Source organism: Rhinopithecus roxellana, chromosome 18 (genome assembly GCF_007565055.1).
Source record: "Rhinopithecus roxellana isolate Shanxi Qingling chromosome 18, ASM756505v1, whole genome shotgun sequence".
NCBI classification, from domain to species: domain Eukaryota; kingdom Metazoa; phylum Chordata; class Mammalia; order Primates; family Cercopithecidae; genus Rhinopithecus; species Rhinopithecus roxellana.
Genome location: NC_044566.1, coordinates 52,904,253 through 52,929,901, shown reverse-complemented (window position 1 = coordinate 52,929,901; position 25,649 = coordinate 52,904,253). Strand labels below are relative to the sequence as shown.

The window sequence follows — 25,649 nt, the reverse complement described above, 5'->3', positions numbered from 1 at the left end:
GTAAGTCAGCTTTTTTTCTGAAAAGTCTGTAAACTTTTCAGAGCACCTTCAATCCAATCCTTTTATGTTTAACATTTAATCAAAGACTTTAGAGTATACATAGACAACTTACTTAGAAAATTGTGAATGACACAAAGTATGGAATGTTAAGTGAAATATCAACAGATTCAAGCTTTTAAGAAAAAAACGGGGCTGGGCAAGAGGGTGAATAGGATGGTAAAGGGTCTCAAAAAATGACGTACGGTTGAAAAAACCAGAATTGTTTATTGAGAAGTATAGGACTAAGAGGGACATGATGGTGTCTTCAAATATTTGATGATCTTTCTTGTTTAAAAAAGAGCTAAATTTTATTATGTATTGCTGCTGAGTTTGGAACTGAGTTTTAAAGAAGAAATTTACAGGTGGCAAATTTTGACTTATGATAAGCAAGAATTTTCTGTCCCTTACAATTTGAACAATTAGTTCTTCAAAGCTTTTTTTTTTAAATCACTGGAAATATTTAGTGTGATGTTAGGTGTCATTGGAGCCATCTTTTATTTCAGTTTTTCTTTCTGGTGTTTTACATTACAATTCATGTATCCCATACCTTATCATAGTAAACATAAGAACCACCAAGGAGCTTGATAAAATGGCAAGTTTTGGCCTCCATCCTCAGAGATCTCACTGAAAAAACTAAACAACTGTGTTTTTTGGTTAATGACTCAGTAAATCTTGATTTGGGCTCAGGATTTGGCCCTTTTAACAAAATCCCAGGTATTTTTATACAGTGGTCCAGAGACTATAATTTGAAAGACCTGGACTTAGACAAAATATTATTCATATTTTTAATTTTTTGTGGAATGTCCCTCTCCCCTACCTTAATTCTCTCACCTCCTAACTGGTAAACTTTGAAAAAACATTTAAACTTTTTAAATGTTAAACTTTATATTTTGAGATAATTATAGATTCACATGCAGTTGTAAGAAATAATACAGAGATCCAAGGTAGCCTTTACCTTGTTTCTGCCAAAGGTAACATTTTACAGAACTATAGTATGGTACCACAACTAGGATAATGACCTTGGTACTATCTGCCTGTGTTATTCAGATTTTACAGTTTTACTTATTGGTGTATTTATTTATTTATTTATTTATTTTATTATTATTTTTTTTTTTTTGAGGCAGAGTCTTGCTCTGTCGCCCAGGCTGGAGTGCAGTGGCCGGATCTCAGCTCACTGCAAGCTCCGCCTCCCGGGTTCCCGCCATTCTCCTGCCTCAGCCTCCCAAGTAGCTGGAACTACAGGCGCCCGCCACCTCGCCCGGCCAGTTTTTTGTATTTTTAGTAGAGACGGGGTTTCACTGTGTTCGCCAGGATGGTCTCCATCTCCTGACCTTGTGATCCGCCCGTCTCGGCCTCCCAAAGTGCTGGGATTACAGGCTTGAGCCACTGCGCCCGGCTGGTGTATTTATTTTTATACATTTTATCATTTGTAGATTCCTGAATGCACCACCATAGTCACGATATAGTACAGTTCCATCACCACAAATATTCTCCTGTTGGTGGTTAAAGTGGTGAGAAAAGTTGCAGACTAAGCCCATGTGAGAGATGGTTGACTCTGCAAAGCAGTCAGCTCTGTAAGGAAAGGCAATGTTAAATTTCTTTATCAGAATTAAGCCTGTGCCTTCACCATAAAATTAGATTGCATTTTATAACAGTTCTTTTGAAAGAAAAGTGTCCTAGAAAAACACATGCCCTGTTAGAGACCTTGACATTAATTTTTCTCTAACTTAATGCTGAACACAAAGCGTTACTTTAATTGAAAATTGTGACTAAAACTAAAAGGATAACACATCAGTAATCCTGTATGCAAAGCCTATTTAAACATTTCTTGTTCTCAGTTAAATCTTTTTGTTTTCATTTTTGGTGTAATATGTATTACAGTTGTTTGCAATTAATTGTTGATTTGATTGTCTCTTTATCTCCTAAACTGTGAGCTCCTTGAGAACAATGACAATTTCTTATTCTCCTTTTTGTATTTGCAGTGCCTGGTATTTCACAGATTCAATAAATAATTTTTGAGTAAATGAATATGGGAAGCAACTATAATGTTAGGAAAGGAACATAAAGTGAAAACTGAAAAATAAACCTTATATTGGAGCTTGTAATATGGGACTCTAAATAATGTATACAGGAGACAATATTAAAACATTGTGCCTCTGTTCATGTATTCTCAAAACTAAGCAAGGTTTATGTTTATTATTTTAGTCAGCCTATGGAAGTGTTTTGACCTGATAATGCTTTTGGGAAATGAAAATTCATGACATTCTAGTATCCCAAGAGCTATAGATATGATGTGCCAAGTGAACATTTGTGTGAATATATTTTAGGAAAGTTGCAAGGCAGAAATTATGATAACAGGTCTCTGGGGGCTGACACGGAGTTGGTTTTTCATTTTAAAATATCTTTTTACCAAGAAACTTCGTTAAACAAGCAGTTAGCTTTAGAAATAGAAATACTGTGGGATTATTTGAATAATATGATACTCTTATTCAGACAAATGTATAAATGATATGAATATTTTTCCAACTGAGTGAGAAGTCAGTCAGTCATCAGGACAGCTGAGATGCTCTAATAGATAAAGCTCAATGTAGAATTTTCTTCACAGGACTGCAGGTTAGCATTTCCCTTAATATTTCATTGGTAGCCAGACGATGGGCTTCACTGATGATCAGGAAAGGCTATATGTACATGAACATACCTTTGTATTTTTTAAATACTACTGAAATCACTATTATATTTTTATTATCTCTTATAAAGGCCCACCAGCCAAATTTCTCTCTGGATTCAGAAAAATAATCTCTGGAGAATGTTTATGTGTGTGTATTTTTTTAAGTTCAGTATGTTAAAATGGAAAGAATATAGGATTTAAGACAAAAGCCTGAATTTTAATCGAAACCTTGGGTAAAAGATTATTAGATTTGTGATTTTATACAGTTATTTCTTAACCTCCCTTAACCTAAGTTTCTATGTCTGAAAGAAGGAACGGAAAAATATCTATGTCATGGGGTTTTTGAGATAACTAAATGATTTACATAAGTTGCTGAACACACTGCATGACATACATTAAAGAATGTTGCCCCTGCCTACTCCTCCCTTTTATTGGACAAAGAAATCCATGTCACGCATCTTATTTCTATTTTTGCTCTGGCAACTAGGAAGCTTAGAGCTATTTTGTGCTTAATTGCAATAGCTTTCCTCAGATGTATTATTTACTTTCTCAGCCTTTCCCTTTATTTCTTACTATTTTAGTTTTTAACAGTTTTATTTTAATTGCATTGTAAACTACTTTAACTCAGGTTTTGAAATTGGTGGCATAAAAATTTAAAACTTTTTCTTGTATAAATGGTTTTATATTGCATGTAAAAATATATTGCAGAAGCATGTGTGACACATTTTCTTGCATTACCTAATAAAAGGTTAGGGGAAAGCAGGACAGCATCACATCTCTTTTCTTCTTTCTTCCTATCTCATTTGTACATAGCAGCAACTATCCAAAAGAAAATATTGCCAGTGACATGCAGGGGCCCGACTCAGATAAACTGTAACAACTTTATTTCAGTCACACATATTGGACTGGAAATGAAAATTTTGGGGGTAAGGCACAGTATGACTTACGTGTTTCTCGTGATTATGATGATCATACTCTAAGGGAAATAGTATGAGGAAAAATTTGGAAATAATATTTGGTTTACGTATTTTAAAAATTATGTTTGGAGATGGTATGGATTTTTTTAATGAAAATTTTGTCTGATCAAATTTTCCCCACCAATAAAAAAGAACTTTTTCTCCCTAACATTTTTTCCCCACCAATACAAAAGAGGTTTTGTTTTTTTCCTTCCTTTTTTTTGTGGGCACACTTCATTTAAAGTGGCTATTGCTTTTTTATTTCCTGATTTAACTGCATTTATCAACCAGGTAGACTTTTTCTGCGTTCTCATTCATTCTACCTGGAATTCCATTTCCCGAAATTCATTTGTTGAAAACTCATTTGTCCTTTAAGGTTCCCTGTTGTTTATGCCCATCATATATTTCCAAATATTTTACAAAACTTAAGAATTATAGGCTGTCATGTGTATGTCACACATGCATGTACATGTTCCTTGAGAATGTATATATGTAAGTACATATATATGTTTCAAAGAAAGTCTTGCTTTCTTTAAAAAATACTTCAGCTTATAGGAAATTGTATTCTACCTTTGTGCTTTACAGTTTTATTATCTATTTTCCATGTTCAGCCAGGAACCTTTACTCGGTCACCAGGAAAAAAAATTAATTAGTTCCTTCTTTGTAATCCCACAACACATTATTCTTCTAGCACTCATTTTCTGCCCTATAATTTCTAAACAGTTGCTGGACATTATGGTCTTTGACTATTTTAACTGGATAGCAAAGGCAGTGTATTAATGCTCTTTGTACCCACTCCTTTCTACACAGAAAACTTATCAACTGAATATATCTACACGGTTACTTTAAAATTTTAAATAGTTATTGCTGACATTGCCTGTTAATATTTGACACTCTTACTTTATAACAGTAATAGCAATTGTGCATATACTTAACTAAATATTATTAAGGAGTGGAAAGTATCAAGCTGAAAGAATGTATTAGATGCCTTTTAAGCTGTATTTTGTACAGTTATAATCATGTAATTGTAATTCAAAAGGTAGAACCTTTTATTGTAAAAACATCTTTGTTGAGATATAATTCACATATCATAAAATTAAAGTATATAGTTTATTGGTTTTTAGTATATTCAAAGCGTTGTACAACCATCATTATGATCTGAGTTACAACATTTTCACCATCCCAGAAAGAAAACTCGTGACCATTAGTAGTCATCCAGCCTTAGTGAACCATTAATCTACTTTCTGCCTCTCTAGATTTGCCTATTCTGAATCTTTCATGCAAATAAGATCACACAATATGTGGCCCTTTTGGCTAGCTTTTTGCACATAGCATAAATACTTTTAAGATTCATCCATGTTACTTTAACTTTTTTATGGCTGAATAGTATTCCATTGTATAGCTATACCACATTTTGTTCACCTGCTCACTAGTTGATAGACATTTGGGTTATTTCCACTATTTGGCTGTTGCAAATAATGCTGGCTGTAAATATTTGTTTACAAGTTTTTGTGTGGGCATATGTTTTATTCCTCCTAGGTATATATTTAGAGGTAGAATTGCTGAATCATGTATGGTAACTCTTTGTTTCACTGTTTGAGGAACTGCCACACTCTTTTTAAAGAAGTTGCACAGTTTTGCGTTTCCAAAAGCAGCATATGACGATTCCAATTTCTGCATATCTTTGTTTTTAATCTGTCATTTTGATGATAGCCATGCTATTGGATGTGAAGTACTGCTCATTGTGGTTTAGATTTGCTTTTTCCTAATGACTAATGATGTCAAGCATCTTTTTATTGCTTATTGGTATTTGCATATTTTCTTTGGAGAAATGTCTGTTTACGTCCTGTACCCATTTTTTGTTTAGGTTATTTGTGTTTTTATTTATTGGTTGTAAAAGTTCTTTATATATTCTGGATATAGGTTTTTTAGCAGATACATTATTTTCTCCCATTCTGTGAGTTGTCTTCACTTTTGTGATATCACTTATAGCACAAACATTTTAAATTTTGATGTAGCTCAGTTTTATCTTTTTTGTCATTTGTATGTGCTTTATTTTTCAATATATTTTTGTATTGAAGTTATTTTATCTATTTGTTTTAAAATACTAAGATAAAAATTTAGAAATTTATCAGGTTTTAAAATCATGGCATGATACTGGAAATGCTGACAAGTGAACAACCTCATTACAGGATTTTATCTCTATTGAGTTTTAATCAGTCTTTCAAAAATGTTTAACTTTCAGTTTGATACTTTATAGAAACTTAAAGTGGAAAGTTTCTTCTTTTTTTCTATTTTAGTACCAAGAAAAATATTGTAGAAATACTTTTTCTTAAGGATTGTGATTGATAACCAGATTCTTTAAGATCCTGTCAAACAGGTTATTTCACTTATCTTTCCATCATATGAATTAGGTAAAAGGAATCTCTTACGTGTAAAAAACTGCCTTTTCTTTCTTAAATTTTTTGGACATAATGTTAATATAAATCTATTGTATAAAATTTAAGGAAAATTAAAATCAGATATAACTCTACCACTCAGACAAAACCACAATTAATGTTTTGGTATATTTCCTTCCAGAGTGAGTAGGTGTGTGTGTTGTTAATATTTTACTTTTTTCACTTAATATTTTATGTCCATTTTCCTATGATTTTTTATTTCAAGAGGATCATTTTTGGAAGTGTCCTGAAATACAATGCCTAAAGTTTTCTTGAAAAAGGTTATAACAATTTCTACTTCCATTGTGTGTCTATTTTATTAAATCCTTATGAGCATTAGGTATCATCATTAAAAACTTTGCCAATATAGATGCAGAATATTATCACACCACTTTATTTTTATTTTTATTTTTTTATTATACTTCAAGTTTTAGGGTATATGTGCACAATGTGCAGGTTTGTTACATATGTATACATGTGCCATGTTGGTGTGCTGCACCCATTAACTTGTCATTTACATTGGGTATATCTCCTAATGCTATCCCTCCCCCCACCTCACGACAGGCCCTGGTATCATTTTAATTTAATTTTTCATTTAATTTAATCATTTTAATTTACATATCATTGAATAGTGATGAATCGACATGTTTCTCATTTTGTTTTGCCATTTGTATTTCTTTACTTTTTTTTGTTTTGGTTTATATCTTATGTCCCTTTAAAAAATTATTTTGAAATTATTTGGTGTAGGTGAACCTAGAGGTAGAATTAAGATATGACACAGATAAGTTTTCAAGAAAAAGAAAAGTACCACAAAATTCATAAATCATGTTCTGGGATGATTTGAAGGAACATGAAGATTAAGTAGTCTATTTATTTTAAATACTTAGGCGATGTATGACTGGACATACTGAAAATTGATGTACGTGTTCCCAACCTTGTCTGTGGTTTTGCTTTGTGTGGTTTCCATTACTCATGGTCAACTGCAGTCTGAAAGTAATAAATGGAAAATTTCAGAAATAAGCAATTTATAAGCTTTAAATTGTGTACCATTTTGAGTAGCATGAGGAAATCTCAAGTGGTTGGCTCCCACTTTGGTGGGACTTGAATCATCCCTTTTTCTAGTGTATGATGCTGTATACGCCACCACTCAGTAGTCACTTAGTAGCTGTCTCAGTTATCAGATTGAAAAACAGTATGTGTACGGTTTGGTACCATCAGCAGTTTCAGGCTTCCACTGGAGGGCCTGGGACTGTATCCCCCGAGGATAAGGGGGGACTATTGTGGCTCTTAAAAATAAGTGGGGATTCCTATACATACTGTCTTGCAACTTTTTATATCTGTAAAATGCCTTACAGATCATTTTATGTTAGTACATATAGATCTACCTCAGTTTTGTCTATTATGTATTTTTCTGTAATATATATTTCACATATTGTTATTTAACTTATTTATACAATATACAGTGATTGTATAAACATAATCTTAAATACTCTGGAAGTTATAATTTATATGTTTTATGTTAATATTTATCTCATATACTTTTTACTTAGACATTAAAAGCCCTCTAAAAGTTCCATATATATGTTGAGGTAAAGTAAGGACAAGGTCTGTGTCATAAGTGCCTTTTGTCACACTGTTCTCTGGCATAGGCCTTATACATTGTAAGTCTCCAATAATGTTATTTGAATGAGTGAATATTCCCAAACCAAATCACTGGACCATTTAACAATAACTTCCTGTCAGAATGGTTGTGAAAATTTACCTGAAAAGAATACATGTGGTAAAACTAGAGTAATATGATAATAAAAAATATATTAGAATTTATTCTGTCACTACTTTTCAAGTTGCCATCTTGATATATCAAACTCTTGTTTTAGTATTGTGCCCATTATAAAAATATTTTTGCACCATCTCTGTTGTAGCTATAGTAAGAGCCTATGTTTCAGTCTTTATCTCATGATTGATTTTTAGATCCACTCAGCCACATTATTTGGAATGAATTGTAATGATTAAGGGGTATGATCAAGGTGGGTAACACTTGTTTTGGTTACAACAAAATGAAACTATAAACTAAAGAGACAAATTTTTCTTTGTGCCTAATAAATTGATTCTAAAGATAGATCCAAAAAAGCTCCCAAAAACATTTTATTTCGCATGGTGAATTTGCATAGTCTCTAGGAATTTGATGAAATTTTATAATTACTTTAAATTCTTTATGATAATGACTGGAACTTTTAAAAGTATAAAACAAAACCTGTTAAGGTAACTCTTTAAGCTTCTTAAAATTCATTTTCAATTTATAATTGACATAATGATTATATATATTTATGGGGTACAATGTAATGTTTCCAGGTAATTATCATATCTATCACTTTAAACATTTATCATTTCTTTGACAATATTCAAACTCTTCGCTATCTTGAAATACCACTGCATTGTTTATTTACTGTGGTCACCCTAGTTTGTAATAAAACAGTAGAACTTACTCCTCCTTACTGTAACTTTGTACTTGTTGACCAATCTCTTCCTCTCCCCCTCTCCACACTATCTTCCCCAACCTCTGGTAACCATCATTGTACTCTCTACTTCTATGAAGTCAACTTTTTTAGGTTCCACATATGATATGAGGAAGATCAAGTGATGTTTGTCTTTCTTACTTCACTTAACATGATGTCCTCTAAGATTCATCCATGTTTTCACAGTTGACAGGATTTCATTTTGTTTTATGGCAGAATAGTATTCAATTGTATGTGTACACACACACACACACACACACCCATTTTCTTATCCATTCTTCTGTACATGGGCATTTAGGTTGATTTCATATCTTGGCTATTGTGAATAGCACTGCAGTAAACGTGGAAGTGCAGATGTTTCTTCGACATACTGATATTATTCCTTTGCATATATACCCAATAATGGTATTGCTGGATCACATGATAGGTTTTAGTTTTTTGAGGAACCCCACACTGTTTTCCGTAATGGCTGTACTAATTTATATTCCCACCAACAGTGTATAAGATTTCTTTTTTTCTCTACGTTTTTGCCAGCATTTGTTGTTTTTTGTCTTTCTGGTAATAGCCTTTCTAATTGAGAGGTGATACTGTGGTTTTGATTTGCATTTCCCTGGTGATTAGTGATGTTGAGATTTTTTTCATATAACTATTGCCAGTTGTATGTCTTCTTTTGAGAAATGTTTATTTAGGTCTTTTGCCCATTTTTAAATCAGATTTTTTTGTTGTTATTGAGATGTTTGAGTTTCTTATATATTCTAGATAGTAGCTTCTTGCCAGATGCATAGTTTGCAAGTACTTCCCATTCTGTAGGTTGTTTCATATATTTAAAATCCTGAAGACTCCACCAAAAAATTGTAGAATTGTGTAAATATTAAATGAATTTAGTAAAGTTGCAGAAGACAGTATCGACATACAAAAATCAGTAGTGTTTTCATACACGAACAGCAGATTATCTGAAAAAGAAATGAAGAAAGCAATTCCATTTGTAATAACTACAAAAAATGATAAAATACCTAGGAATAAACTTAGGGGGTGAAAGATCTCTACCATGAAAATTATAAGACAGTGATGAAAGAAATTGGAAAGGACCCAAATAAATGGGCAGATAATCCTGTGTCCATGATTAGAAGAATTAATGTTGTTAAAATGTCCATAGTACCCAAAGCAATCTACAGATTCTATGCAATTACTATTAAAATATTAGTGACATTCTTCACAGAAATAGAAAAAAATCTTAAGATTCATATGGAAATGCAAAGGAACCTGGATAGTCAAAGCAAAAAGAAGACAGCTGGAGGCATTATATAGTACCGGACTTCAAAATATACTACAAAACAGCATGGTTCTGGTGTCAAAACACATAGACCAATGGGACAGACTAGAGAACCCAGAAATAAATTCATGCATTTATAGCCAACCGATTTTCAACAAAGGCACCAAGAACACATACATGTTGGGTAAAAGACAGTGTCTTCAGTAAGTGGTGTTGGAAAAACTAGGTAGCTACACACAGAAGAATGAAACCAGACCCTTATCTCTCACCATATATAAAAACAAACTCTAAATGGATTAAAGAGTAAATTATACGACCCCAAATTATATAACTACCAGAAAAAAACAAAAAAATAGGAGAATTGTTCCATGAAATTGGACTGGGCAAGGATTTTTTGAATAAGACCTCAAAAGCACAGGCAACAAAGCAACCAAGCAAAAATAAGATAAATATTAAGATAACTTTCAGACATCAGTAATAAGATGATTAAGAACATAACATTTAAATCTGTGTAGACTCAATTAGGTGATTTCTCATTTGAAATAAACAGATCTTTGCCGCCACCTGGAGGATTTTTCCTTGTAAGTTTCTTTATTCAGTAGGAGCATTAGCAACCAACTTTGAATTTAAAACCTCCCATCTCAAAGGTGCAAATAAAACAGAGATGGCAGATGCATTGTATCATCTATACAAATAGTGTTTATGTTTATCTTTGTTCATTCTTATTTGAAATCTGTTTAATTGTGGAATATTACTATTCTCTGGATATTGCTAGTGAAATACTTTTATAACTTTATGTATGTATTTTCAGTTCTGAGATACAGAAACCAGGAATGTTGAGTTTCTGTTCAAGTAATTTGTGTACCTAACTTGCCTGTGGGTATTGATTCTACTTAGTCCATAGGTCCTTGAGTGTGCCTTTTTCTGTCAGCTAGTTTAGATAGGTTGCATTCAGACAATATAATTTAAAAGGTTGTTTTTATTACTATATTTTGTAGAAAAAGTGGGGAAGACAAAAGTGGATAAGTGACTAGCAATTTATGGAGAATTAATAAAGGAGTTCTTATCTTCTCTAACATAAACTAATAAATTTGATTTTTGATATGTACTGCATGTGAAAACGTAAAAGGCTAGGAATTGTTTTAGTGACTGAAAAGAAATTGGTTGAAAACAGGTACATATTTCTCCCTTATAAAAGCAATCTAGCAAACTGCAAGGTGAACTATTTAAGTACCTGTAAGTGGCTGCAAATTTGTAATGCAGGGACCATGCATGGACTTATTTTTTCTTTTGCATAATGATTAACTCCATTTATTGTGTGCAAGCATCTGAAATAGAACAATATTAGCTAATTTTATCACCTACATGTCTGATAAAATTATAATATTTGAGGCAGAAACAAGGCTTTTGAAAATGTTGAGAATTTTTCATACCTTTGTTTTAAAAAGTTATGTCTGAGATATAATTTGTTTTAAAACTATGCAACTGAATAAGATGCTTGATTTTTATTGCTTGTTTTGAAAATTACAGCCAAAAATTAGAGATAAGAGCACAAGTCGCAGATGCCTTCTTATCCAAGTTCCAACTGACTCCTGATGAAATGAGTCTTCTCCGAGGTACAAGAGAAGGACCCATTACTGAGGTATCCTGACTTTCTATTGTAATCATTTAAAGTTTAGTAGTTACAGATATTAGAGAGAAATTGCATTTTTGAAGCTTTATTTTCCCATTTTAAAAAGTTTCATATGAGAATATTTTTATGTTTAGAAATTTAAGATGTGTATTTTAATATATTTTTCAAAGTAATGCGTGTACTTTTTAAAAAGTCAGAGTCAATAAAGATTAGAGAAAGAAAATCTATGTCACCTATTTTACTCTTCCTCACCCCTAGGTCTTTTGTCAACCATTTTCAATGTTATTAGTTGCTTCTTTTGTAAATTCTATATTCTAGATCTATGGTTAAAAAGAATATGCTTTGATTATCTATGTTAACTATTTTCTGTTGATTCTCTGCTGTGAAATGTGAGGATTTAGCCTTCTACCCACTCTGTCTCCTCCCCCAACACAGATAGTACACACATATGTTCTCTTTATCTCCTTCATACATCATAGTACAGTTAGACCACATTTTCTATTTTCTTTTTCTTTGAGACAGGGTCTCGCTCTGTCACTCAGGCTGGAGTGCAGTACCATGAGCACAGCTCACTGCAGCCTCAACCTCCCAGGCTCAAGTGATCCTCCCACCTCAGCCTCCCAGGTAGCTAGGATGACAGGCATGCACCACCACTCCTGGCTGATGTTCTTAATTTTAATTTTTAGTAGAGACAGGGCTCACTGTGTTGCCCAGCCTGGTCTTAAACTCCTTAGCTCAAGCGATCTGCCTATCTTGGCCTTTCAAAGTGCTGGGACTACAGGTCTGAGCCGTAGTACCTACCACACATTTTTTATTTTCATTACAATGACATTACAGTGATTGAATGTTCTTTCTTTTATAACTTTGTGTCTTTCCTTGGGTTAGAAATCGCTTATTTTTTCATCTAATTAATTTTTTAAGCTATTCCATTCTTTCCAAACTGGCTGATAGTATTATAAAACCTCTCAAAATGTTAAATAACAAGAAAAAGTTTCATTTCTTTTTTTTTTCTTGAAGACATTAATAATTTTTCCAAAAAGGAATCTTTTGGTCTTCTAGCTGGGAAGAGCTGTAAACTTAAGCCTGTCGTCATCATTGTGGGATCAGAGGGCAAGAAGGGTTCTTGAGGTGGGGAAGGGTTCTCACTGAGTGTCTCTGAGTAGGTATCACTTTTACTGGCTTGGCTAAAATGGAACTGGTCATTTGGGTGTAGAGAGGTAAATAGGTGAGATGATTAATAGAGATATTATGTATTAGTGTGTACTGTCCTCATGTTTTGAGGAACTTTGTGCTTTTGAAATATTTGATATATCATTTTTTTCTTCCCTTGGTAGAAATTAGAAAAAGAAGATTATTATTATTATTATTATTATTTTAAGCTTTATCCATCAAAGAAAAATAACACATCCATTATTTTTCATGGGTGGAACACTATTTGTGGCACTCTGAAACCTAAGCCTCCAGTACATTTAAATATCAGTCAACAGTTTGGCATCTGTCACCTCCTATATATTTAACTTTGCATTCTACTCTTGGACGAGGGAGCAAGAATGAGTATACAACAGATATGTAAAACATCATCTTGAGCAATAAGAAAGCCAGGCTTAAGTAATAAGATGGGTAATACACAGTATTTTTTTTTAATTTACTAATTTTTAGTTTTGCATTTCTCATTAGACTATGTACACTTCTTGAGGACAGGGATTTTTGTCTTTATAAATTTTGTATTCCTGGCAACTGTCAACACTATTTGGCACGTAGTAGGAACTGGGTTAATTTGTTAATATGTCTTAAGATGTGAATAAATACCAGTTACATCATCTATGAAAACTTAGAGAAAGTTGAGATCAGTATAGGAAGTCTTCGTTAAAATAGGTGAGTTTGTTTGCCCTTGGCAGTGACCTTTCAGTTTTAAATAATGTAATTTTGCCTGAAGCCTGGACATAAAGTCACATTCTTAATTTTAAAGGAGTTTTTCAAGGCACTTGGAAGAGTAAAACAGATTCATAATGATGTCAAAGTTCTCTTGCGTACAAATCAACAAACGGCAGGGTAAGTAACTACTCGTTGAACTAATTGCATTGCTGCTTATGTTTCCAAAATTTTAAAGATATTCTAGATTGTTTGTGAAGCTATATAGCGTTTTGTGAAATAGAAGTTTAATCTTTATTTATCTTTAGAGAATAGTGAAGTTATACCCTGACAGGTTTAGGCTAAAACAGCAGTTGATAAGTAAGTGATGGTTAAAATGTGACATTTACTTAATTGTAGAAAATTATTGAAAAATCATTCCATAAAATGATAAAAAGTTAATATGCTGTAATATGTAATATGCAAACAAAATAATTAGGTGCTTAGATGTAGCTGTTGACTAAGATTTAAATTATAATAAATCTTTAATTTTTTTTAGTTTAGAAATTATGGAACAGATGGCCTTACTTCAAGAAACGGCTTATGAAAGACTTTACCGATGGGCTCAAAGTAAGTGATTTATTTTATGTTGTCTAGATTCATGAACATTTGTAGTTGTTTTTTAAAATTTTACTTGGTCTTTGATATATTTTGATTTTAGTAGTCAAAAACATTTTTTAAATAAAAATTGTATTTGATTTTTAAATTTTTACTTGGTCTTTGATGCATTTTGATCTAGTAATCAAAAATACTTTAAAACAGAAAAACAAACTTCACGTTTGAACACACTGTTTTTGTGTTTGTATCATGAGCACCTGCTATCGGCCAAGCAGTATGCTTGATTAAGTATGAGAATAAAAACATGAAGACAGTTTCTGCCCTAGATTATCTTAAAGCAGATTAGGTGTCTCTTGTTGTTTACATAACTGTAAAGTTGTAAGTGGTAAATTTATTTTCTGCTGTTGCTGTAGCAAATTATTACAAACTTAATGGCTTAAAACAACACATATTTATTGCCTTACTCCTCTGTAGGTCAGAAATCAGACGTGGTTCTCACTCTGCTAATATCTGAATGTTGGTAGACCTACATTTGTTTCTGTAGGCTCTAAGGGATAATCTGTTTCCTTGCTCATTCAGTTAGTTGGCAGAATTCAATTCCTTGTGTTTGTAGGATTGAGGTCTGTGTTTCCTTGCTGGCTGTCACTGAGGGTTTTTCCCAGTTCCTAGAGGCTGCCTGCATTCTTTGGCTTGCGGCCCCTTCCTCCATCTTCCAAGTCAGCCAGCAATGTCAGGTCAAGTCATTTTCTCATGTTGATTCTCTCCTGCCTCATCTTCCATCTCATATCTCTAACTTTTCTGCCAGCTACTTACATTGTGAGGCCTGTGTGATTACCTTGGACCCACTTGGGTAATCTGAGAAAATCTCTCCATTTTAAGGTCTACTACCTTAATTTCATTTATAAAGTCCCTTTTGCCATGTAAGGTTACATATTCACAGATTCCAGGGATTAGGATGTGGACATCTTTGGAGGGCCATTATTTTGCCTACCAGGAATGCTTTATTTGCTTTAGATTTGTTTGAAAATGTTTCAATAGACATTTTGCAAATAGCCTATTAAAACCAGAGAAGATACTTAAAACAAACAAGCACGGAACAGGAGCACATATTTTAATAGGTGTTACCAATGAACTGTTGGAAGGGGTTGGAATTAAATTTAGTTAACCAGCTACTCCTGTACTATGCTCTGCAAATGGAATTCTCTGGTCTGGTTGGTTAAGTCTTTATCTCTAAAACCTGTTTGTTTTTCTACCTATCTCCTTCTTTACACTGTTTGCTTCCATCTGGAGTGTTATCTGCCTTTCTCTCGTTGCATCTCATTGTATTTTTTTCATATATGTCTTATCTCACTAGTTTTTTACTTTCTCAAAGGCATGGACATTGACTCAAATTTCTTTGTGTTTCCACAACATCTTACATAGTGGCTCCCAACTGTGGGCCTCTGTCTTGTGGAGACTATGAAGACGTTTTACGATGTCTTCAATTCTCTGTGCATATTTTGTTTTCAGTCAGTGCATGCTAGAAAGTATACTGCCAGTGTGAAGCCCTTGTGTACCAAAGGTTGGGAATTTCTGAGAAGTTCTAAATTTGAATGTACTAGGCACTTGTGAGCATGTTACAGATAAAATTAGAACAATAAAGAAAAGTTGGTGTAGAGATTTTTAAGAGTTTAAAATTCAAACTCTTTTGAAATTATAATTGTATCACTATATATTGGTTAACCACATTAACAATTTTAGCAAACTGCTTAAAGATTGCTTCTTAGGGAAGGAACTGATAATATATTTTTAGTGCTCCTCCCTGCCTCCCTAATAATGTCATGTATATGGCAGTTGTTAGGAAATACTTGTTCATTGGTTGGTTTTTTCAGAACTCTCGTTTTTTATAATAATAAAATACAGCTTTGGGGTATACCTGATAGCATATGTGGTCATTTAAAGTTATATAACTACTTAAGCTTAACTTTTTAGTTTGGTTGACAGCATAAATTAGTTTTTGATTGGTGTATCTAGGTTTTTGTGAGGATTTTTTTTATGGGGTGTTTGCCATAGAATTTAGACTCCTGGAATGCAACAGACATAATAAACATCTAAGCTGAATTTAACAAAAGTTATAATGTTAATTATATTTCAGATGAATGCAGAACATTGACACAAGAATCATGTGACGTATCTCCAGTATTGACACAGGCAATGGAAGCCCTGCAGGACAGACCTGTCTTATATAAGTTGGTGACTTTTTCTTAATTAAAAAAGAAGGTCTACTTTTCTTTTGATAATTTACTTTAAATATCAGTATTATCAAAAGCATATATAATAGTTTGAGTAATATTTATAATAATTGACAACAATATTATTCACCTTAACTTGAATTTGTTTCATGGGATATCAGCTTATTTGAATTTTACATACTATAGAATACAATATGGAAAGAGAAACCAAAGTGTTTCTGTATCTAGACTACCTCTTATTTATATAGAGGTTCAGTGACTTTTCCCCCATCATCTCATTAACTCCCTTAGAATTGTAAGTAACTAAAACTCCTATATGAATCCTTCCCTACAGAGACTGAAGTCATACCAGAACTGAGAAATATGGTTATGCAGAGATGAAAAAAAGAATATTTAATATCAAGGTTCTATGAATAGGATTTAGGAAGAGAGGGCCCAGGTCTTTGATCTCATAACTGATGCCAAATAAGAGCCATGTGGTAATGCTTTGGATAAGAATTTAATGCATTTTATATTTGTTGATATGTTTATTATTTTATATTTTAATCTTATTCGCTTAATTTTTATAAAATAAAAAGTAAATTCTTTAATGCCTAGAGTAGTATGAGCATAAGCTTTAGGTAGATGTAGGGGTTCATGATATTAACAATTCTGAAAATAGGAAACCAGGGGACTCTTACCAAGGTAGTACATCCTGCTCTGAATCATCCCTTTCAGTTTCTGCTTATACTATTTTTAGAGGACCTTCCCATTACTTTCTGATTGGAACACTACTTATCCTATCATAAGGTCACTGAACACAAATGCTGAACAACTGTGTAAAATAATAACACCCCAGTGCTACTTACTGAGTACTATGTGTTAAGCACCATTTTACATTCTAGAAACACAGCTTCAGTAAAGCACTACCCTCAAACTGCTTCATTTTATGGAACTGGAGATAAACAAATGCATTTTAATTGAATATACTAATTGCTAGTCTAGAAGTTATGTCCCAGATGCTGTGTGGCTCAAGTATTCTGAGGTAGGGGAAAGAGTGAACATCAGTGAAAGTTTCCTATGGAATTAGGTATAAAGTGAGTTCTGAAGGCTGAATAGGCATTTTCCTAGAAGTAAAGGAAGAACAGTTTCCAGGTTGAGGAAACAGTAATGCAAAGATATACATTGAGAGAACATGCACCTTTGGGAAATTAATTGCAAAAGCTTGCCCTGGCTATTGAATTAGGAGCAATAGCTGGATCATAATAGCCCTGAACGTTGTGCATATACATATGATAAGTTAATGTTTACCATTGATCAGCAGCGTAGCAGTTCTTTGAAATTTCTTTCCCAACTTTTTCACTTTAACATATTGGCATTGATTATGAGTCTTTTAGCACTTAAAACATTTAGTGTTTGATTTTAACAACTGTTGCATTGTCTGCAGATTAATATTTATTCACAAGGTTAATCTTTAAAAAAAAAACAAAGCCTTTGTGTGTTTTGGGCACCTGAAAACAAGAGCTGACTTCTGCCATGCAAATAAATTTTTACTAAATTATAGTTCTTTATCGAAACTTGGAAAGGAGCAATATTAAATGCTTAAAAGGTGGGCTCTTGAGTCAAATTTCTTTAAGAAGTCCTTGTACCTTTATAAGCTTCAGTTTCCTTCGCTGTAAAATGAAGATAATAATAGTGCCTATTTTACAGGGTTGATGTGAAGATTAAGTTAGATTGTTCACTTAAGGCACTTAGTGTGATGCTTGGTACATCACTAAATTTTAGATATTGTTTTTATTTTGAGAGGAGGTGACTAGAAAGCTGTCAACTAAAAAGGGGTGTATTTGAGGGCTATGTGGCAATCAGGGAAAAAGCTTGAAAGATAAAGAATGGAACTATAATGGAGAGGCACAGAGGTTTATCTGTGAAGGGCATATGCTAAGAAGCAGGAGGGCAGTAATGGCAATTCGGAAGATTTTAAGAGACATTTAGAACTTGAGTGGGGGAGTAAGTTTTTAAGACCAGATGATTAGAACAAGATAAATGCTAAAAAAGAGAAAATTGGCCTTTCATTGAGTAATTATTTTCAAAGTGGTAGTTTCCTTACATTTAGGGAAAACTTAATAATGTGTCATGCTAACCACCAGATGGCACTATATGAACTTAATAAGTAATGTATAAAAGCTTCACTGTCCATTATTGTGTCTCAAATAACGTAAGTATTACAGACAAGAAAAATGTCAATTATTGAAGTGCCTGGGGAAAGTTGCCATTATTCAGTGTTTCTTATGTAGAATATAACTGGAATGCTAATGCATTACTGACTTTTAATAATAAATCATGTACAATTATAAATGGAAGTGAAAAAATTTGGTAATTCCTTTGGTAAGCCTTTAGAATATAAGTTATTTTAAAATGTAGTAATATGTACAATGCTGATTTTTCTTCCTTCTTTATGTATTTGTTGTATTTCAAAGAGGCACTTCTATACTATTATCTTTTAATTTGCTTTTTGATAAAAAATTTTCTCCTTTTGTTTTTTGACCAGAATTTCTTTAATGGTAGCTAAACACGATTTTTGAAATGAGACTTTTAATTTTAACTAGGGGTATTTGAGAATATCTACATAATTTGAACATTCCCCCTGAAAAGGCTCCATTTTGAATTTTGATTATTGTTGGAAGAATGTCTGATTTTGGTCAAAGAATTTTTCTTCTGTCTCTGGGCCTTCCCAGGATGTGTCATGTCTAAAGATATTGAAGGTTCATGTGGCTTATGCTGTTTTTGCTTTAAATTATATTTGTTCTATAGGAGGATTGACATTAATATTAATGTTTATTGATATTGTGTAGTATTAAACAGATGAAATTCCAGTGTTTGCTAGGCTTGGTAATTTACCCCCTATATAAGATACCAGTAGATTCACTGGATTCTGTTACAACTGTGGTCCCAGTGGACAGTCCTAGAAACAAATTATGCTGTTTATTTTTACTATGGTTAGCAGGGTCTTGGGAATGAGGATTAGCTTTATATACTTAAAAAGTTAAACATTTGTGAATTTTGTGCTGTGATAAGCAGTCATAAGTTCATTATTTCAGAGAATCATTTAAAAGATAGCATTCTTCACACTAAATGGATTTATAATTTAAGAGCATGAGGGAAAAAATAGCAATGAGCATTTTGGTTCTAATTTGTTTAAAAAATAGAAAGTAAATGCAAGGCAATTATGCACTTTAGCAAAACTTAGCTGGATATTGCACTTTCCCTTTTCTGTACTTGTATGTCACCACAGGGAATCTCAAAACCATTTCTTTTTAACAGAAAACAAACACACAAAGAACCATAGTCTAGTTAATAGTAAACAGTCCTCAAAAAAGGTTCATATTCCTAAATATTTATAGCTATTTGCCAGTTCTACCGACTTTCTCTTTTATTTGGAAGTAAACCATCTTTCACATGTTTACCAAAATGTGGATTTTTCATCCAATTAACAGCATATGAAAGAAAGCTATGTAGCCTAAGATATTAATTATTTTGGTATCTTGGGAAGTTTTGGTAATTTTTGTTTATATATAGGAATTAAAGAATTATTGACATAATTCTTAAAATTTAGTATGGTAGAATACTGTTTAGAGGTTTACAAGTTAGTCTAGAATCTGCTGACGTCAGACTGCTAAAATATATTTTGTTTTTCTTTATACTTTTAAAATGGAAAAAACTTTCAGTTGAGGGATGGATGTCAGGAGTGGTGGTGATAATGGGAAACAAGGCTGAATCAAGTCAAAGAAATGGGTACTACAGAGAGCTCCAGGCCCTTTTTATAAATTGAATCCCAAATTGTCCCATTCCCCAGTTAAAAGCTTTCCTTCCCTACCAGTTCCTTCACCTTAGAAAGCCTTTCCATGCCTTTTCCATTATAATAGGTGACTTCTTAATACATGTTTTTTAAAAAGGTATTTGCTTGTATATGTGATTGGTCAGTAAATTTAAGGAACATCTATTATGTCTAATATTGGAGTCAAAATAAGCTTTTAAAAATCGATAGCAATTTTTAGAGCAAAATTTGGTGATAATTGTGATAGTATGTATAAAGAAGACTTTTTAATGTAGAAGAGAAAATCTCAATTTTTGAACTGCAGAATTCTTTTATCTTTTTCTGAGACAGGGTCTTGCTCTGTGGCTTAGGCTGGAGTATAGTGGAGCAGTCACTGCTAACTGTAGCCTGAACCTCAGAGGCTCAAGTGATCCCTGTAACTCAGCCTCCCGAGTAGCTGGGACTATAGACATGCACCACCATGCCTGGCTATTTTTTTTTTTTTTTAATCATGAGAAAGGGTCTCATTATTTTGACCAGCCTGGTCGCTAACTCCTGGACTCAAGTGCCCACCTTCCTCGGCCTCCCAAAGTGGTGGGATTGCAGGTGTGAAGCACCACACCCAGCCTTGGATTGCAGAGTTCTAATTATAATCAGCTTTTGAGAACTGTTATGACTTTATGTAAAACAGTAGAGCATCGTTTTAGACTATAAATATACTGAAATATACGGAAACCTAATATACTGAATATACTGAAACCTAAAAAGTTAAACCTAAAAAGTTAAGTCTTCCCACCTTGGCTTGATTTTCCTACTTTTACTATGTCCATTGCTTTATCCCTTATTACTGCTGCCTCTGCTTTAGTCCCATATTCCAGCATTGTTTCTTAGGAGGGGTAAAAGTTTTTACTTTTTGATTCAATTTTCAATGCCGAAGTTATCTCTTAAATATTTTTTTCTTGTTTGAAAGCAGTGTTGCTTGACCAAATGCCTAAAAGAGCTTTAAGTACTTGCTTGTCTCAGAAATTGCATGAATAGTCTGATATAGCCACTAGAGACAAAGAAGCCCAACCATTTTTTATACAACTTGTTTCTTCTAGATATACCTTAGATGAATTTGGAACAGCCAGAAGAAGTACAGTTGTTCGTGGATTTATTGATGCGCTCACAAGAGGGGGCCCCGGAGGTACACCTAGACCAATTGAAATGCACTCTCATGACCCTTTGAGGTATAGTAATCAGACAGCAGAAGAGGAGTTGATGTTTTTCCAAAGGAAATCTTTATTAACATTTAGTTTTCATTAGGTATGTGGGAGATATGCTGGCTTGGCTCCATCAAGCTACTGCTTCTGAAAAGGAACACCTTGAAGCTCTCTTAAAGCATGTAACTACGCAAGGTGGGTCCACCGATTGCATTGCTAATGCCTAAATATGGAAAATAACACAAGCATCTCTGTTTCTACTCTTGTTGCCATCTTCTTCACTTAGATAAACACCTTGATGGTACAATAAGTGTCCTGATTAGTTTTTCTCTTCTCTAGATTCTCCCTCATTCTGCTAATAGACTTTCTCTTCCATCACCTTTGTCCTGTCACTCAACTGTTCAGTTTTATAGTGAACCCTAATGACCTTCCATATCAAACCTAGATGCCTCTGTGGCACTTTTAAGAAATTTCTGGAATATCTAGCATACATTTTCTCAAATCCTCTGCATGACGCTTTAAAGGTACAAGGTGGTGTTATCTTAGTTTTATCTGTGTGTAAACAGGCTGAGTGACTTGTTTAAGGTCTTTAAGCTACTAATTCTTTCATTTCTGCTACCCAACCTCTTTTTTCATTCTCATGACACTGTTTTAAAATTTTAAAACAATTATCATATCTGTTAGTATGTTTCTGCATTGCTATAAAGGAATACCTAAAGCTTGGTAATCTATAAAGAGGTTTAATTTGACTCACAGTTCTGCAGGCAGTAGAGGAAGCATGATGCCAACATCTGCTTCTGGTGAAGGCCTCAGGAAGCTTAGAGTCATGGTGGAAGGTAAAAGGGGGAAGAACCAGCATGTCATATGGTGACTGAGGGAGCAAGACAGAGAGATGGGAGGTGCCACACACTTTTAAGCAACACTGACTGTTGTGAGGATAGCACCAAGCCATTCATAAGAGATCCACTCCCATAACCCAAACCTCTCCCACCAGGCCCCACCTCCGACATTGGGGATTACATTTCAACATGAATTTAGAGGGGAAAAACATCCACACTACATCACCATATATACAATGTACTTAAAATTTTTGTCTTGATGTCAAGGAAGAAAAATAACTGTAGTTGAGAGTTGCTGATGTCTTGTTTACAGAATTCCAAATCTTCTTAGTTGTGATTACTTAAAGAGGCCTGTTTTAGAGTTTGAGGGTTTAGTGTATGTATGATTTTAAAATGTTCTATTTTTGATAGGAAGTTAAGAGAGACACTGTGGCTTGATATCACTTGACTGTTTTACATAGCTCAGCCACATGTCTCTGTGGTTCACATTATCTGCAAGATGAGTCAGTGTTATGGTGGTAATACTAACCTCATAGATTCTAACTCTTCAGTATCAAGATTAGACTCAGCATATGTTAGATTGGCACAAAGTGTGCATTGTTAGGTTCTCTTTCTGTTCTTATTCTCATTACCCCATTTAAATAAATGTGTTTCCTTAAAGATGTTTTAGAAAAGTATATATGAGGCAGTGTTAAGAAAGAAAATAGATTGTAGTTAGATGAAGTAGGTTATTCTACAGGAATGACTTCAGTCTTCTGGGCTCTGTAAAAATGAAGGTGGTTACAAGCAGTAAATGTCAAGTACCCAGCACAGAGCTTGATAAATAGTTGGTGTTTGGAAAATACCAGTTTTTCTGTAAGATTTCAAGGTGTATTTTTCAACTTTATACCCTCAGTGTATGTGCTAAGCAGTACTGCCTGGAACAAGATGTTTGTAAAATAAATGCTAATACATCTTGGCATCACTTCATTCAATGAATACATTTCAGACTTTTTTTTTTCTCTGTCTTATAAATTTAATCTTTTTCACAAAGAAATATTCATTTTATTAACTCAAAATCAAATGAATTAAGGCTTTCTAGACACATATTAGGTATTATCACAATTAGTAATATGTTAACACAATTAGTAATGTCCCAAGAGATATCAAACTTACTAAAATATTGTTATGGTTAATTTTTTTTTTTTTTTTTTGAGATGGAGTCTCATTCTGTCGCCCAGGCTAGAGTACAGTGGCGCAAGCTTGGCTCACTGTAAGCTCTGCCTCCCAGGTTCACACCATTCTCCTGCCTCAGCCTCCCAAGTAGCTGGGACTACAGGCGCCCGCCACCACGCCTGGCTAATTTTTTGTATTTGTAGTAGAGACGGGGTTTCACCATGTTAGCCAGGATGATCTTGATCTCCTGATCTTGTGATCCAGCCAACTCGGCCTCCCAAAGTGCTGGGATTACACGCGTGAGCCACCACGCCTGGCCCTGTTATGGTTATTTTAAAAGTTATTAGTGCCATTAATTATATGTATTATATATTATTTGTTTTTTGAACTTATATGAAGCAAGGTATAATATGGAAACAAATATTAATTATGTAGTAATTAATTTTAGGTGTTGAAGAAAATATTCAAGAAGTTGTTGGGCATATCACTGAAGGTGTGTGCAGGCCTCTAAAGGTAAAATATTTTGTTTTTACATATGCTATATGGTACCTGGTTAAATTATTACCTTATTTGTAGGAACTTAAGAACTGATACCAGCTCAAATACAATCTATAATTTTTTCAAATTAGCACACTAATGTAGATGAATAAGAAACATTTTAAAATAATAATTGCCAGTTTTCTCTCTGACAAAGAAAATTGGAAATATTTGTAGTTTACATATATTGACCTATTTTTTACAGATTATATTTCCTGTAGTAATTTTTCTTACTCAAGTGAGAAAAAAATCTATTAATTTAAATAGCAAATCTATGAACTCTTAACAGAGAGATTTACTAAGAATATTTTGTTTACTTGATTGCTTCAAACATAGAAGAGTTTTTGCTTATAGCAGTAAATAATGATTAATCCAAGGATAAAATAATATGTATTGGTATTAGCAATACTATTTATAGTACAAGGAACAGAATTTGGAATCAAATTTGAGTTAGAATTCCCATATTGCCACTTAACTGTGTTTACTTATTCTATCTGCTTAACTCTTCTGCACCTGAATTATGCTCCCATGGAACCTGTATGTTAAAACATCTATCATCCAGGGTTGTTGTGAGGATGACTGTGTAGATGAAGTACATAGTTTATGACACTTACTAAGTATTTAGCAGATGGTAAATACCTTTATTTTCCTTTATTAATATTTAGAGAATACTTGGCAATTGTTGGTTTACTTTTCCTTGTAGACATATATAACTTATATAAATGTTGTTTATTTTGTATGCTGGTAGTTACTGGAAAGATAGAAGAAGAGGAGGAATAAAATGAGATTTATTTTGCTATGCTTTTATACCTTTTTATAACTTCATATAGTTAAACTCCTAGTCACTTTATCAAAGTGACTAGGTAAAAGATAAAGTAAATTTTACTTTATCTGCCTTACCTCCCCCGCTTCCTTGCTTGTGTAATTATGTTTCTTTTTACAGCTATTCTTTCTTTTTAAAAAAAATTTTTAATTTATAATTTTTGTGGCTACATAGTAGGTGTATGCTTTTCCTTTTCTTTTTAAAAAGTAATTGTGTAAATATTATAATTTTAGAATCTAAGGGTTATAGTGGACTTTTCATTTTCCTGTCCTGGTTTGAGTAAGAATTATTATATCAAAAATGTTTAAACTAATACCAACCACTTATATAAAGACATTATATACTGAAGTCTGCCTTTGTTTTAAAATGTACTTAGAAATTCTCACTTCATCTTCCTTAAATGTACATACTCAGAAAGATCTTTATGACAATTGTAGGACCTTACTGTGATCTGCTGGCAAATTTAAATATAAGATGCCAAAGGGAAAGAAGACACTAGTAAGCAAACAAGTATCTTTTTGTGGTAAAATGAAGAAAAATTCCTTTTCTGAAATGACAGAAACTTGAAATCTTTCCATATGATGATAATATGTATTGCATACTCCAGAGAATATTTAGCAGGTGTTCACAATAGTTACATATCAAATTAGCTTGATAGTGATATATAATCCAGCAACTTCATACCTCCCTTCCTTTTATACTGATAGACAGTGTTACACTGTTTTAAGAATTTTTTTTCTGTATGACTTTATTTGGTGGTTATATTTTCAGTGATATAGTTGTTAGATGAGGAAAAAAATTTTGACTTTTAATGTTTCCTTTTGTAATTACAATTCTGAATTTTTCTAGTGATCAATCTGCTTTTATAATCTCACTCATACAAAATTTCTTCTTCCTAATTGATAAGCAGCTAAACTTTTTCTAATGACATATGATATTGGATGTATGGCTACTTTTCTGTCCATTATTATTCCTTGTAGAAATGATTTTTTTTTTTAGAGTAAGAGATTTTGATTTTTAGAAGCACAAAGAAAAGGTTATAGTGGTAATGGGAGATAATCCTTGAGAAACTATATA

The 25,649-nt window shown here is 33.1% G+C and overlaps 1 protein-coding gene across 2 annotated transcripts in view; it reads left to right on the top strand.

Moving 5' to 3' along the window:
- COG6 (component of oligomeric golgi complex 6) overlaps positions 1–25,649 on the top strand; it is a 96,647-nt gene that overhangs the window by 12,282 nt on the left and 58,716 nt on the right. For both annotated transcript variants that reach the window (XM_010360728.1, XM_030922187.1), the window contains exons 5-11: positions 11,421–11,532; positions 13,493–13,575; positions 13,934–14,004; positions 16,127–16,220; positions 21,117–21,245; positions 21,322–21,413; positions 23,661–23,725. In XM_010360728.1, the coding sequence (XP_010359030.1) occupies positions 11,421–11,532; positions 13,493–13,575; positions 13,934–14,004; positions 16,127–16,220; positions 21,117–21,245; positions 21,322–21,413; positions 23,661–23,725 (646 nt within the window). The remainder of the gene's footprint in view (positions 1–11,420; positions 11,533–13,492; positions 13,576–13,933; positions 14,005–16,126; positions 16,221–21,116; positions 21,246–21,321; positions 21,414–23,660; positions 23,726–25,649) is intronic.